The sequence below is a fragment of the Bufo gargarizans genome, chromosome 3, assembly GCF_014858855.1.
Source record: "Bufo gargarizans isolate SCDJY-AF-19 chromosome 3, ASM1485885v1, whole genome shotgun sequence".
Lineage (NCBI taxonomy): Eukaryota > Metazoa > Chordata > Amphibia > Anura > Bufonidae > Bufo > Bufo gargarizans.
Genome location: NC_058082.1, coordinates 347,820,748 through 347,836,508, shown reverse-complemented (window position 1 = coordinate 347,836,508; position 15,761 = coordinate 347,820,748). Strand labels below are relative to the sequence as shown.

General features: G+C 44.3%; 1 protein-coding gene across 2 annotated transcripts in view; it reads right to left on the bottom strand.

Annotated features, from left to right (window-relative positions):
* Positions 1-15,761, bottom strand: part of OSCP1 (organic solute carrier partner 1) — a 51,548-nt gene that overhangs the window by 28,326 nt on the left and 7,461 nt on the right. Inside the window, exon 2 of one of the 2 annotated variants that reach the window (XM_044286539.1) lies at positions 10,128-10,157. The exons of the other annotated variant lie outside the window; for it this stretch is intronic. Within the exon in view, the coding sequence (XP_044142474.1) occupies positions 10,128-10,157 (30 nt within the window). The remainder of the gene's footprint in view (positions 1-10,127; positions 10,158-15,761) is intronic. 2 annotated transcript variants of the gene reach the window in all.

The following is a 15,761-nucleotide window of genomic DNA, read 5'->3' as shown; positions in this document are numbered from 1 at the left end:
TATAACATGTAGTAATAACGTTGTGCAGTGTACTTGTCATTCTAAATTGTTGGCACCCCCACCGTTCAGCTGTTTTGGGCAGCCGTTAGCTCAATGGTTAGCACTGGTGCCTTGAAGCGCTGGGTTGCTGGGTTCAAATTTGACCAAGGTCACCATCTCCATGGTGTTTGTATGTTCTCCCCGTGTTTGCGTGGGTTTCCTCTCACACTCCAAATTGCTAGGAACTTAGATTGTAAGCTCCACTGGGGACAGTGTGATGCTAATGTCTGTAAAGCGCTGTAGAATATGTAAAAAAATAAATACAGTCTTGGGCAGACCGGCCATAGAGTCTACAAGGAAATATACCCTAGGCCAAAGCCAGGGGACCACCCAAGGATTCCTCATGACCGTCAGCCAGGCACATAATAATCTAATGCTCTCAGCATTAATTAATGCAAGAACCATCAGGAATTTATGCCCTTGGCCAATGGCCACAGGTGCCTTCCTGAATTCAACTGTATTGCCATCCTCAAGATGATAATAGAGTGTCATACTGTGGCGCAGACGGAATTATTTTGTACTGCACTGTGGCATTTGGTTCTGCTGGGGTGGTATGTTGTTCTGCACTGCAGTATTGCTGGCCTACTTCTGTTGTCCCTACCTACTGTCATTATGGACCCAACAACAACATGGGGCGACTTTTAGTTTTTTTCTAGGGCCACTTTAAGTTTCCAGTCTGCCCCTAAATACAGTGTACAGAGCTGGAAACGGACAGCTCTGTACGCTGTGATGTGGCCATGTTGCAGTACTGCAGCCCAGCTCCTAGCGAATGGGAGTACAGCTGCAGCACACTGGCGCTGGAATCTACATAGTGTACCGAGCCTTCTGCTGCTGCTCTGTACACTGCATAGTTTCTGGCATTGTGGATGCCCAACAGCTGATCAGTGGGAGGTGTTAGACCCATAGATCAGATATTGATGAGCTATCCTGAGAAAAGGTCATCAATATCTGTAACCCACACAACACCTATTATTGCTTCTTCTGCCCGTTCTTACCTTATGCAATACTCTGCCTGAATGACTCTGACTCAAAATGGTGTAAAGAATGCCCATGGCAAGCAAACCGCTTTCATTTTCTAAAGGAGCTTTGAAAAATGAAAGGCGGAATCTGACTTATTGCTAGGGACAACTAAGCCAGTTTTCCTTTCCATCAGTTTTGATAAATCTCTCCCATGTTCTTTCCAATTTGCTAAAATTCCGCATCCAAGATGTATGATATGAGTGTGGCTTGCCCATACAGACAGTGCTAGAGACGGGATAAGTGGAATACATCCACAGAGGTCCACATGTCCATAAAAAATGTTTATACTTTTCAATCTAAGAAAACACTTAAAAAAATAAGCCAAGAGGAAATTTACCAACCATATATAGTGAATAACGACCATGGGCATCAAAGCTTTCTTACAGAAAAAGTCTCCTTGTCGCCCATAGAAACCAGGATGCACCTTTTAGGGGGAAACCAAATGCAGTTGGGTGTGGCCAGCCACACAATTTGCATATATCCTTAGTTACCAAGTGCATTTTTCAGATAGAAAGCTGAACTCTGATTGGTTCCTAATGGCGATAATTACACTTTAGTGAGAAAGCTTTGATACATGAGGCGCTATGTACTTTTAAAGGGCTTCCATGTGTTTCCGAGTCCGTGCGGCCGGTCTCCTATACTTTGCCGCAACTTGCAGACCACGGACCCATTGAAGTCAATGGGTCCTCACTATGATGCTGTGTGCAAATGACTGGCATCCGTGGTTTGCGGACAGCAAAACACTTGCGGTTGTGTGAATGCACCCTAACAAATGCAAAATGAGACTCAGTACAATCACTTTAGTATAGGACATGGTGCCGTTTGAGTGAAAAAAATTCAGATAGGACATAGATGGCGGAATGACTGGTCTGGTCAGTGAGATTAATAGAATGAGTAGAGGAAGACATCATCATGTATCCACCATATGTGATACACTGTCGGGCAGATATACTGGCATTAAAGGAGTTGACAACTTTATTTGTAAGATAATTATATGGTGACTACTACTTGTTAATATTCAGCACGATTTTCTATATTTCATAAGGTTTTCCCCCTTGTTTGGAAAGTCTTTTGTCCTGTCCACATAGAGGTCTTGTCCTTAAAATGGCCGCTGATGGAGGGTCATGTGACCAGGTAAATCCGTTCTTTGTGATGTCTCCTCCGTTAGATTTGCACTTGTACTGTTTAGTGCAAATGCAGTGTATTTAAATGAAGGAGACATCACATGGAAGTGATTTGCCTGGTCACATGATCTTCCATCAGTGGCCATTTTATGGACTTATGGACAGGACCTCTGTGTGGACCTCGTTAGGCATGGATTATGAAATATAGCAAACAGTACAGAATATCAACAAAGACCATACTAGTAAGTGCCATCTAATCATCTAACCTACACATTGGTCACAAGTAGCCAGAAAGTGGCCAATCCCTTTAATATAAAATGCTCCAAATTTATTACGAGGCACAGCCCTCTCCAAACAGTCCATACGCCAGAAGATCTGGCATAAATGTCAGTAAAACTTGTTGGGCTGTGGAGGCCATGCCGCCACATCATAAGCCTCCCACCCTGCTTTCCTTTGTGAAAAGTGTCGCGAGAAGTGAAGAAAAGTCGCAAGTTATGGGGCAAATTTGACATGAGCCATAATTTGCAAAAATAAATAATTCACTATAAAAGTGGCATAAAACCTTTAGCAAATGCCCCCATGTTATTCTGGTTAAGCAGTTTTGTTAGGAACACAATCTGCAGGAACAGAGAAAGGGTAAAATTTAGGATTTAGGGACCATTCTGTTTGGTCCAAAGTGTGACGGCTGAGGAAGTCCGCTTCCTGATTAAGGGCCCCTTTGAGGTAAGTCACCGATATAGACCTCACGTTCCTTTCCACCCAGTGAAATATCTTGTTCGAAAGGTCTAGGAGATTCTTTGATTTTGTGCCTCCTTGATGTGAGAGTTAGACCACCATCATTGTATTGTCTGACAATATCCTCAGGTGGTGATTCTGGAGGGCTTCTTCTGCCACCTTTAAGGTTTCCCACACTACACTCAGCTCAGGGCCCAGAAACCTTGGTAACAGGAGTTTGCATTTTTTGCACCCCAGCCCGACTGGCTGGCATCGGTCTTGATCTGGACGAACGGAGACTTCCTCCAGGTCACTCCCTGTGAAAGATTGCTGCTCACCTTCCACCAGTTTAAGGAGGTCTTTACCTAGCCTGGAATGTGAACCTTGCGGTCTAGCGACCTTTGTTGTTTGTCCCAGATGTCCAGAATCCAGGACTGCATGGGACGGGAATGCTGCTGGCTCCACATTACTGATGGGATACAGGCTGTCAATGTTCCCAGCAAACTCATAGCCTCTCTCACCAAACAGATTCTCTTCCTCTGGAAGGACCTGATTTTTTCTCCCAAAGCCTGAACCTTCTCTGAGGCCAGAATGACTCCCGGGAACCGTACTCTGGTTGATGGGTGTAGACAGGATTTCTGAGGATTGACAACCCAGCCCAGCTCCTTTAGAGTAGATAAAAAGATGTCTAGATCTGTTAGTAATTTATCTACGGTATCTCCTACTATAAAGAAATCGTCTAGAGAGGGGATCAGATTCAGCTCCTTCTGTCTCAAGAATGCGACCATCTCTATTACCAATTTGGTGAATATTCTGGGAGCCGAGGAAATTCCAAATGGAACAGCTGTAAATTCAAAATGGCAAGTGTTGCCCTGTTGGTCTTTTATGGCAAATCTTAGACATTTTTAAGAGTTGTGGTGGATCGGGATGTGATAGTAAGCATCTTTTAAGTCCACAGTACACATCCATGCGTCCTTTTTATGAGGGGAATTAGAGATCCCAGGGATTCCATCTTGAATTTCCTGTAAGTAATGTACTTGTTGAGGAATCTCAGGTTTATAATTATACGGAATGAAACTTCCTTTTTTACCAGAAGGACACTGGAGTAAAATCCTTGACCCTGTTCTGAGACTGGGACCTGAATTACAACACCTAGCCCTATAAGGTCTTTGATACTCTGCCAAATGCTGCTCTGGGCTTTCCTTGACCCCAGATTCGATATAAAAAAAATCTCCCCAGGGGTACTGAAGAAAATTCTATCTTGTAGCCCGCTCTGACTACCTCCTGGCCCAGGGATTTGAGGTTATATTTTCCCAGGCAGATAGAAAATTCTTCAGTCTTCCCACCACTCTGGCGTCATTGTTTATCGCTGGGTTTACTCTGTGGATTAAGAAGAAACCCTCTCCCTTTACCTCCTTTGGGGTAACTCCAGCGGCCTGACTTCCCTTTCCCTCTGTAGGATCTCTTGTCCATTAATGGAACGAAAGGGCACTTTCCTCCTATAAGTTCTATCCTCAGGAAATCCCTTCTTTTTGTCAGAAGTCTTTTCAAGTATCCTGTCTAAGACTGGCCCGAAGACGTAATCACCTGAAAAGGGGATATAACATAATTTCATTTATGAGGTTTTGTCCCCGGACCAGGATTTCATCCAAAGGGCACGACGTGCCGCATTAGAAAGACCTGCATCTTTGGCTGAAAGTCTAATGGATTCTGCGGAAGCATCCGCCAAAAAGGCTGTTGCAGATTTAAGTAGGGGGACAGAATTTATTATCTTCACCCTGGGTGTCTTATTCCTCAAATGGGATCAGAATCAGAAGAGGAGGGTGGAATTATTTTTTGCCTCTTTGGAGGTCAGATTCCGACATCTGGGATAATCAAGCCTTGACCTCCTCCTGGATCATGGAGAGAACCTCACCCCTTAGAGACACACGTTCCTCCCAGGGAATAAATGCATTCTTTACAGATCTTTTGGGGGTATCCGTCTGGTAACCTTTTAAAACATGAAATATTTTGCCGGTTTTTTTTTGTTTCTTCTGAGCCTCCTTAGATACCTATGAGGCGAGAACAGATCAAAAAAATTAGATGGATGGACATATGTATTGCGGAATAGGTGCACCACCGCTGTGTGCAAAATCAGAGGAGACCCTGACTAATATGAGGAAGGGTGAATTCCGACCCCAAAGAGTGCCATAGAAAAAGAACAATCGCCTCAGGGAACTTACAGGAGGCTGAGTAGGAGCATCAAGCTCTCTTGGCCATTGAGGTTTCGTGCCTGACACCCTGAACACCAGACCTCAGACCAGTCACACACAGCTCATTTTACCAGCCGGCATTTGAAATACTGCGCGTCGCCCGCCTCCTACGTCACTTCCTGGACGCACAATTGACGCCATCCAATACGCTAATGCGCCGAGCGCTCTCTCCAGCTTAAGCCACCAGGGCCAGAAGGAGGATGCTACCCTGGGAGCAGGCTCCGTATCTACCAGTGCGAGCCCTCCCGTCACTCTCCTGCCCAGCATTGATACTAAACCGCCGGTCAGCAGGGAGCACCGCATGTCCTGCAGTTCAAGATAAGTGCCACAGCACCCTTCTCCTCACCGGGAGATCCATATTAATAACGCCAACTTCTTTCTTCGTTTAAACCTTTCTCTGTTCCTGCCCTTACAGAGGTCAAGGGTCAAGTTCCTTGTGACCGTCATGATGATGATATGGAAATGATGGTAATGTACATGCACTTAATAAATGGGCGCACTACAAGTAGCTGAATAACAATTTGTATTTGCAAAATGGGATCTGAATGGAACAGTAGGGGAGATTTAGAACAACTTGTGCAGTCGAGTCCCTGATTTTATTTTCATGAGAGCTGGAATCTGTGTGGTCAGTGGGGATACCTGCTCCACTGCTTCTATGGGAGAAATGGCTGTGGGCTGAATCCACTCCAATATGTCTGGTCACGTTAGTGAGTTCACTGACAAATAAAAGGATCTTCCTTGTTAGGGAATATTCATACACAGCAGATATGTTGCTGTCAGCTTCATACTTGTGAATGGGGTTGTCTCTGTAATAATATGCATGCATTTCTACAAGCCTGTGTTCTCGGCATTGGAGGGGTCTCTGCAGCCTGATCCCCACTGATCAGATATTGATGACACAGCCAAATGATATGCCATTAATCCTTATGATAGGAATATCCCTTAAAGGTAACCTGTCCACCATGAAAATGCAATGTAATAGGCAGGCTGCATGTTATAGAGCAGGAGGAGCTGAGCAGATTGATATATAGTTTACAGGGAAAGGTTTAGTATAATGTGTCATTATTTGATCTAAATCCCTGCCCTTTCTATACCTAGGAGTCCAGTGGGCAGTCCTAATTAGTGACTTCCTTGTATAAGTGTGCATATAGAGATAGCTGTCAGTCACAGAGTAGGGCCGCCCACTGGACTCCTAAGCTTAGAATGAGCAGGGATTTCAATAAAAAATAAAAATACAAGTGAGGGTCCATTTACACATCAGCAAAAGGGTCCGCACCCGTTCCGCAATTTTGCGGAACGGATGCGGACCCATTCACTCTCTATGGCCCGGTCGTGAAGCGGAGAGCACACTATGTGCTCTCCGCTTCCGCATTTGCGGAGCGCGGACCCAAACTTACGGGTTTCGGCCCCGAACTTCCTGTCCACAGCTCTGCAAAAGATAGAACTGTCCTATTCTTGTCCGCAGCTGCGGACAAGAATAGGCATTTCTATAGCGGGTGCCGGCCGGGTGTGTTGCGGATCCGCAATACACCACGGACGTGTGAATGGACCCTTATACGGAGTCCTATCCCATAAACTAATCATCAATCTCTATAACATGGAGCTGGCAGATCAGATCGAATTTATAATTTGACAGGTTCCCTTCAAAACTCTTTAACTCCACACTACCTTCACAGTGCTAGAAAATGGGTCATATCTAGTAGTGCAACCTGTCCTGAAACATCATCCAATTTTTGGTTTCTAGCACACTGTGAAGTATGAGCTATCACAAGCAGTGTTACCTCTAAACTGCGCAGCCACATGGCCATGCAACTTCTAGAGTGCTTCTGCTCAGGGCCTTTGTAGGCCAGCTCACCGCCACAGGCCCGACCTTGGAATTCCATGCTGCCCACATTGCTGATAAGAGTCCGGACACTAGCCAAGCATCAAGACGTTCTGTGTGGGGCCTAAAGCTGCTTGCTCTCCTCCCTCTTGCTGCACTGCAAGAAGGTAAGAGGGAGAAGGAAAAGGCCGCACCAGCCCTGAGCCCCATACAGTCCTGACTATCCATAATCTACTACATTAGAGTTATCACTGTGTTATATGTGGTGTTACATAGGCCTGCAGGTGACATCTACTACATTATCTGTATTCATAATTATCACTGTGTTTTCTGTGGTGTTACATAGGACTGCAGGTAACATCTGCTACATTATCTGTACTCAGAGATATCACTATGTTATCTGTGGTGTTATATAGGACTGCAGGTGCCATCTGGTATGTTATCTGTGGTGTTACACCTGCAGGCGACATCTACCACATTATCTGTATTCATAATTATCACTGTGTTATCTGTGGTGTTACATAGGACTGCAGGTAACATCTACCACATTATCAGTACTCAGAGAGCTATCACTGTGTTATCAGTGGTGGTACATAGGACTGCAGGTAACATCTGCTACATTATCTGTACTCAGAGATATCACTATGTTATCTGTGGTGTTATATAGGACTGCAGGTGCCATCTGCTATGTTATCTGTGGTGTTACACCTGCAGGCGACATCTACCACATTATCTGTATTCATAATTATCACTGTGTTATCTGTAGTGTTACATAGGACTGCAGGTAACATCTACCACATTATCAGTACTCAGAGAGCTATCACTGTGTTATCAGTGGTGGTACATAGGACTGCAGGTAACATCTGCTACATTATCTGTACTCAGAGATATCACTATGTTATCTGTGGTGTTACATAGGACTGCAGGTGCCATCTGCTATGTTATCTGTGGTGTTACACCTGCAGGCGACATCTACCACATTATCTGTATTCATAATTATCACTGTGTTTTCTGTGGTGTTACATAGGACTGCAGGTAACATCTGCTACATTATCTGTACTCAGAGATATCACTATGTTATCTGTGGTGTTATATAGGACTGCAGGTGCCATCTGCTACATTATCTGTACTCAGAGATATCACTATGTTATCTGTGGTGTTATATAGGACTGCAGGTGCCATCTGGTATGTTATCTGTGGTGTTACACCTGCAGGCGACATCTACCACATTATCTGTATTCATAATTATCACTGTGTTATCTGTGGTGTTACATAGGACTGCAGGTAACATCTACCACATTATCAGTACTCAGAGAGCTATCACTGTGTTATCAGTGGTGGTACATAGGACTGCAGGTAACATCTGCTACATTATCTGTACTCAGAGATATCACTATGTTATCTGTGGTGTTATATAGGACTGCAGGTGCCATCTGCTATGTTATCTGTGGTGTTACACCTGCAGGCGACATCTACCACATTATCTGTATTCATAATTATCACTGTGTTATCTGTAGTGTTACATAGGACTGCAGGTAACATCTACCACATTATCAGTACTCAGAGAGCTATCACTGTGTTATCAGTGGTGGTACATAGGACTGCAGGTAACATCTGCTACATTATCTGTACTCAGAGATATCACTATGTTATCTGTGGTGTTATATAGGACTGCAGGTGCCATCTGCTATGTTATCTGTGGTGTTACACCTGCAGGCGACATCTACCACATTATCTGTATTTATAATTATCACTGTGTTATCTGTAGTGTTACATAGGACTGCAGGTAACATCTACCACATTATCAGTACTCAGAGAGCTATAACTATATTATATGTGGTGTTACATAAGCCTGCAGGTGACATCTACTACATTATCTGTACTCAGAGAGTTATCACTGTGATATCTGCGGTGTTACATAGGACTGCAGGTACCATCTGCTACATTATCTGTACTTGGAGATATCACTGTGTTATCTGTAGTGTTACATAGGACTGCAAGGAACATCTACTACATTATCTGTACTCAGAGTTATCACTGTGTTATGTGTGGTGTTACATTGGACTGTATGGGATATCTACTACATTATCTGTACTCAGGAAGATATCACTATGTTATCTGTTGTGTTACATAGGACTGCAGGATACATCTACTACATTATCTGTACTCAGGAAGATATCACTATGTTATCTGTGGTGTTACATAGGGCAGCAGGTAACATCTACTACATTATCTGTACCCAGAGAGTTCTCACTGTGTTATCTGTGGTGTTACATAGGACTGCAGGTGACATCTACTACATTATCTGTACTCAGAGAGTTATCACTATGTTATCTTTGGTGTTACATAGGACTGCAGGTGACATCTACTACATTATCTGTACCCAGAGAGTTCTCACTGTGTTATCTGTGGTGTTACATTGGACTGTATGGGATATCTACTTCATTATCTGTACTCGGGAAGATATCACTATGTTATCTGTGGTGTTACATAGGACTGCAGGTGTCATCTACTACATTATCAGTACTCAGAGAGCTATCACTGTGTTATCAGTGGTGGTACATAGGACTGAAGGTGACATCTACTACATTATCTGTTCTCAGGAAGATATCACTATGTTATCTGTGGTGTTATATAGGACTGCAGGTTACATCTACTACATTATCTGTACTCAGAGAGATCTCACTGTGTTATCTGTGGTGTTACATAGGACTGCAGGAAAGACTTTTATGGAGTATCCGCAGAAGTCTGATAGATTCAGATCTGACCACAGAGAGATAAATGGAGATAGTCACACATGTGGAGCCACCAGGCAAATGAAGCTCTGCACTGGCATCTATCTGACTCTATCAGACAGAAAAGTCAGAGATAGGGATCACCTTTAAAAGATAGTCACACAGTATTGCAGGTTCACCCCGTGGTGGCTACATGGGAGTACACCCTTATTAACAGATTGCCCATCTTTCATGATGTATCACCCAACTGCTCCGCTCAGCAAAGGCTCAGAGGGAATATTAATCTTAAATCCCAGCCAAATTGCACTAATATCACTAGCTATACTGTGAAGGAAGCATTCGAAAGCAAACAGAGCAACAGGCAGAAGCAATAAGCCAACAGGAGTTAAAGAGGAGCCATCTTGTCTACAGCACCTCGTACCTCGTTTTCTTTCCTGATCTGTCCAGTCATCTATGTAGAGGTAGGTCAAAGAAAAGAAAATGTGGATCAAAATGTGGAGACAGAATCATTTTAGAGAGCTGTATCTGTGAATAAAGACATTAGAAGAGGGATTATCAAATCTCGTCAGGAAGAGACCAACCAGGCTTCCGTCTACTAGACCAGCTCCACTACAGGGCTTCTCTTTGTCAGTAAGAATACACTGGTTTTGCTAAATTACTATATTTTTTTCTTTGTTATTTTGACAAAAAGGCTAAAACTGTATGTCAGTGTAACAAATTGTTGAGAAGATACAAAGGGGGTGATTTACTCAACCACCCACGGCATGAAAAAAAGTCACAAATTTCAGCACAAGCCCCACTTGTCTAGGCCCGGCACATTTATTGTAGTTTTCACTAGAAAACCACCATAAATTACACCCGAAATCTATGCAAGCTATTTCAGTTCTGGCACATGGATGGCCTTGAGATTATTAAAGGGGTTGTCCAGCTTTTTCAGCCTTTTTGGCTAACTCTCCACGGTCCACCCTACTGAGCCTATGGAGGGAAGCATACTTACCTGCTCCCTGCTGCTCGGTTCCACCTCCTTTAGTTCACCAATCACCAGTTCCAGCTCCAGTGGACGGGGGTCGCGTGCGCTGCTGTGGTCAATGCCGCAGTGGTGAGGTGTTCCCAAGTGGTAAATGACCCAATGACGTGCTGCTTGGGGAACACGTGACCCTCGTCCACCGGAAGTTTGCAAAAGGGGACTGGAGCGCAGCAATGGTACCTGGAGAACAAAGGAGTTGGATGAAAAGGAGGGGAAGCAGGGGAGTATGCTTATATCCTAAGGCTCAGTAAAGGTCAGCCAAAAAGGTTTAGAAAGTTTGTCAAGCCCTTTAAGGGGCATGCGCCTGTAGAACAGAGATGAAGACCAGCATTTTGGTTTCTGGGGTTTTTGTGTCCTAAAGCAGAATGCTTATTAGTACAGGCTAGTACTGGCATATCATTAGGATATGTAGAAAAAATAGGTGCGGGTCTCACCTCTGGAACCCATTCCTATTTCCAGAACGTGCCCACTGAAGTGTGTCCTCTCCATTTACCGCTATGGGACTTTTTCGTAATTCACATAGCAGTAAGGGAAAAGCAATCTGCACAAGTGCGGCCACCTCTCCGTTCACCACAATAGGACTGTTGGAAATAGGCAAGAAAGTGCTCAGCTATTTTGGGAAGTCTCACAGAAGTGCATGTGTGATGTACTCTCCTTTACTTCAGGGGCCCCATTCTGGAGATAGGAGTGGTTCCCAGAGGTGGGACCTGCGCCGACCTGATGTATGTGTTATATCCAATAAAAATTGAAATGGAGGAACAAGATGAGAAAAAATTAATAAAAAAAAAAGGTAAAAGGCTGTTCCATGTCAAATCACCTCAATGGAATGCTCTTTCTGAAACGGTTCACTTTCCATATGTGACAAAGTTTTGTCACCATAAGTGCTGTAAATCTGTGGGAAAGACTAAGGGTCCTATAACACCTGCAGATGAAGCAGGCGATTGTTGGGAGGGAGGCATTCCTTCCCCCCATTAATCGCCTGCTCGCTAGTGAAGGAGACCACTGCTATTGCATGTAGCGACCTCCTCCTCACCAAGGGGAGAAACAATCGTTATACCATCGCCAGTCCCCATGATGAATCCTTGCTTACCGGCAGCAGATGGTGATTACACAGCACAATCTGCCGCCAACAAACGAGGATTTTTAAACCTGCTAAAAGATTCTAATTACACTGCTGGACCATCGCTAACGAGCGTTCATACAAACGCTCGTTAGCAATGATCTTCACAATTATCTTCAGGTAAAGTAGGGCCTTTAGGCTGGATCTGCCTCACATAGTTTTCAGTGGAAGGCACTGAGTCTGCGGTTAACCACTTCAACCCCGCTAGCTGAAACCCCCTTAATGACCAGGCCACTTTTTACACTTCGGCACTACACTACTTTCACCGTTTATTGCTCGGTCATGCAACTTACCACCCAAATGAATTTTACCTCCTTTTCTTCTCACTAATAGAGCTTTCATTTGGTGGTATTTCATTGCTGGTGACATTTTTACTTTTTTTGTTATTAATCAAAATGTAACGATTTTTTTGGTAAAAAAAATGACATTTTTCACTTTCAGCTGTAAAATTTTGCAAAAAAAACGACATCAATATATAAATTTTTCACTAAATTTATTGTTCTACATGTCTTTGATTAAAAAAAAAATGTTTGGGCAAAAAAAAAAATGGTTTGGGTAAAAGTTATAGCGTTTACAAACTATGGTACAAAAATGAGAATTTCCGCTTTTTGAAGCAGCTCTGATTTTCTGAGCACCTGTCATGTTTCCTGAGGTTCTACAATGCCCAGACAGTAGAAAACCCCCACAAATGACCCCATTTCGGAAAGTAGACACCCTAAGGTATTCACTGATGGGCATAGTGAGTTCATAGAACTTTTTATTTTTTGTCACAAGTTAGCGGAAAATGATGATTTTTTTTTTTTTCCTTACAAAGTCTCATATTCCACTAACTTGCGACAAAAAATAAAAAATTCTAGGAACTCGCCATGCCCCTCACGGAATACCTTGGGGTGTCTTCTTTCCAAAATGGGGTCACTTGTGGCGTAGTTATACTGCCCTGGAAATTTAGGGGCCCATATGTGTGATAAGTATTTTGCAATCAAAATGTGTACACATTCCCCAGCTTCTCCTGAGTACGGCGATACCACATGTGTGACACTTTTTTGCAGCCTAGATGCGCAAAGGTGCCCAAATTCCTTTTAGGAGGGCATTTTTAGACATTTGGATCCCAGACTTCTTCTCACGCTTTAGGGCCCCTAAAAAGCCAGGGCAGTATAAATACCCCACATGTGACCCCACTTTGGAAAGAAGATACCCCAAGGTATTCAATGAGGGGCCTGGCAAGTTCATAGAATTTTTTTTTTTGGGCATAAGTTAGCGGAAATTGATTTTTTTTTTTGTTGTTTCTCACAAAGTCTCACTTTCCGCTAACTTAGGACAAAAATTTAAATCTTTCATGGACTCAATATGCCCCACAGCGAATACCTTGGGGTGTCTTCTTTCCAAAATTGGGTCATTTGTGGGGTGTTTGTACTGCCCTGGCATTTGAGGGTCTCCGTAATCATTACATGTATGGCCAGCATTAGAAGTTTCTGCTATTCTCCTTATATTGAGCAAACAGGTAATGAGATAATTTTTTCCGTTCAGCCTCTGGGCTGAAAGAAAAAAATGAACGGCACAGATTTCTTCATTTGCATCGATCAATGTGGATGAAAAAAATCTCTGGTAAAAAAAAAAAAAAAAAAGGAGGGGAAAGGCGTCTGCCAGGACATAGGAGCTCCGCCCAACATCCATACCCACTTAGCTCGTATGCCCTGGCAAACCAGATTTCTCCATTCACATCAATCGATGTGGATGAATAAATCATTGCCGGGATTTTTTAATTTTTTTTTTATATACAAAGTGTTTGCCAAAGCATAGGAACGCCGCCTCCTCCTCCTCCTCAGCTCATATGCCTTGGCAAACGTATCTTTTACTGCAGAGTAGAAATCTCGTCTTGCAGCGCCGCATACACCGACTTGCGTGTAATCTGACAGCAGCGCAATGCTTCTGTCAGAATGCACATCAGTGCTACAGCTAGTCGATCGGTTGGTCCACCTGGAAGGTAAAAAAAAAAAAAAGAAAAAACCAGGCCGCAACGCAATAATTTTATTAACTTTGGAACAGAACATATAAACTTTAACTTTTTGAACTAAACATTAACCTTTTTGCTTACTGGTGTTTTTTTTTTTTTTTTTTTTACCTTTATAGAACAAACCTCTCCTTCCCCATGGGTCAATGTGCAAAGCGCAAATCGCCCAAAGATGTGGCGAAGAACATTATGCACTTTGTCCCAGGTGAAAGGAGACATTTGCAGCAGCTGTGAGTAAATGGGCCCTAATAGCCCTGTGTGCCTGTCCTGGTGAGATGTGATCCCTATGCTAGGTGTACCTGTGTGTGGCACTTCCGGAAACACTCTCCAAAGCATAGGGCAGGGTGGTCAGGACAGAAATAGCGGGTGTCACGCCTTATTCCACTCCTGCTACAGACACGACATCTTTTTCGGGGTGACGGTTGGGTTAAGGTACCAGGAATGACATTGGGGAAATGTCGCTCGTGTAGACGGCTAACTACACTGGTGGATGGGGCCACGGAACCTCCTGGGTACAGGAGGTTCTCGATGATCTCTTCCTGAAATTTGAGGAAGGATCCTGTTCTCCCAGCCTTACTGTAGAGAACAAAACTATTATACAGAGCCAATTGAATTAAATATACAGACACCTTCTTATACCAGCGTCTGGTTCTGCGGGAAACTAAATACGGAGACAACATCTGGTCATTGAAGTCCACCCCTCCCATGTGAAGGTTATAGTCGTGGACTGAGAGGGGCTTTTCAATGACACGGGTTGCTCGCTCAATTTGTATTGTCGTGTCTGCGTGAATGGAGGAGAGCATTTAAACGTCACGCTTGTCTCTCCATTTCACCGCGAGCAGTTCTTCGTTACACAATGCAGCCCTCTGCCCCCTTGCAAGACGGGTGGTAACGAGCCATTGGGGGAAGACCGCGCGACTAGTTCGCGCGGTGCCACAGGCGCCAATCTGTTCTAGAAACAAATGCCTAAAGAGGGCCACACTTGTGTAGAAATTGTCCACATAAAGATGGTACCCCTTGCCGAATAAGGGTTACACCAAGTCCCAGATTGTCTTCCCACTGCTCCCCAGGTAGTCAGGGCAACCGACCGGCTCCAGGGTCTGATCTTTTCCCTCATAGATCCGAAATTTGTGGGTATAGCCTGTGGCCCTTTCACAGAGCTTATACAATTTGACCCCATACCGGGCGCGCTTGCTTGGGATGTATTGTTTGAAGCCAAGGCGCCCGGTAAAATGTATTAGGGACTCGTCTACGCAGATGTTTTGCTCTGGGGTATACAAATCTGCAAATTTCAGGTTGAAATGGTCTATGGGGGGCCGAATTTTGTGGAGCCGGTCAAAAGCTGGGTGGCCTCTGGGACGGGAGGCGGTGTTGTCGCTAAAGTGCAGGAAACTCAGGATGGCCTCAAAACGTGCCCTGGACATAGCAGCAGAGAACATGGGCATGTGATGAATTGGGTTCGTGGACCAATATGACCGCAATTAATGCTTTTTAGTTAGACCCATGTTGAGGAGAAGGCCCAGAAAAGTTTTAAATTCGGAAACTTGGACTGGTTTCCACCGGAAAGGCTGGGCATAATAGCTTCTCGGGTTGGCGGTTATAAATTGTGTGGCATACCTGTTTGTTTCGGCCACGACTATGTCTAAGAGCTCCGCAGTCAAGAACAGCTCAAAAAATCCCAGGGCCGAACCGATCTAAGCTGTCTCAACCCGAACTCCAGACTGGGCGGTGAAAGGGGGAACTACAGGTGCGGCTGAAGTTGGGGACTGCCAATCAGGGTTTGCCAGCACCTCTGGGATTCTAGGGGCTCTACGGGCCCGTCTTTGCGGTGGCTGCGACGGGGTCACTACTGCTCGTGCCACCGTACCAGCTTCAACTGCCCTTCTGGTGCTCGCCA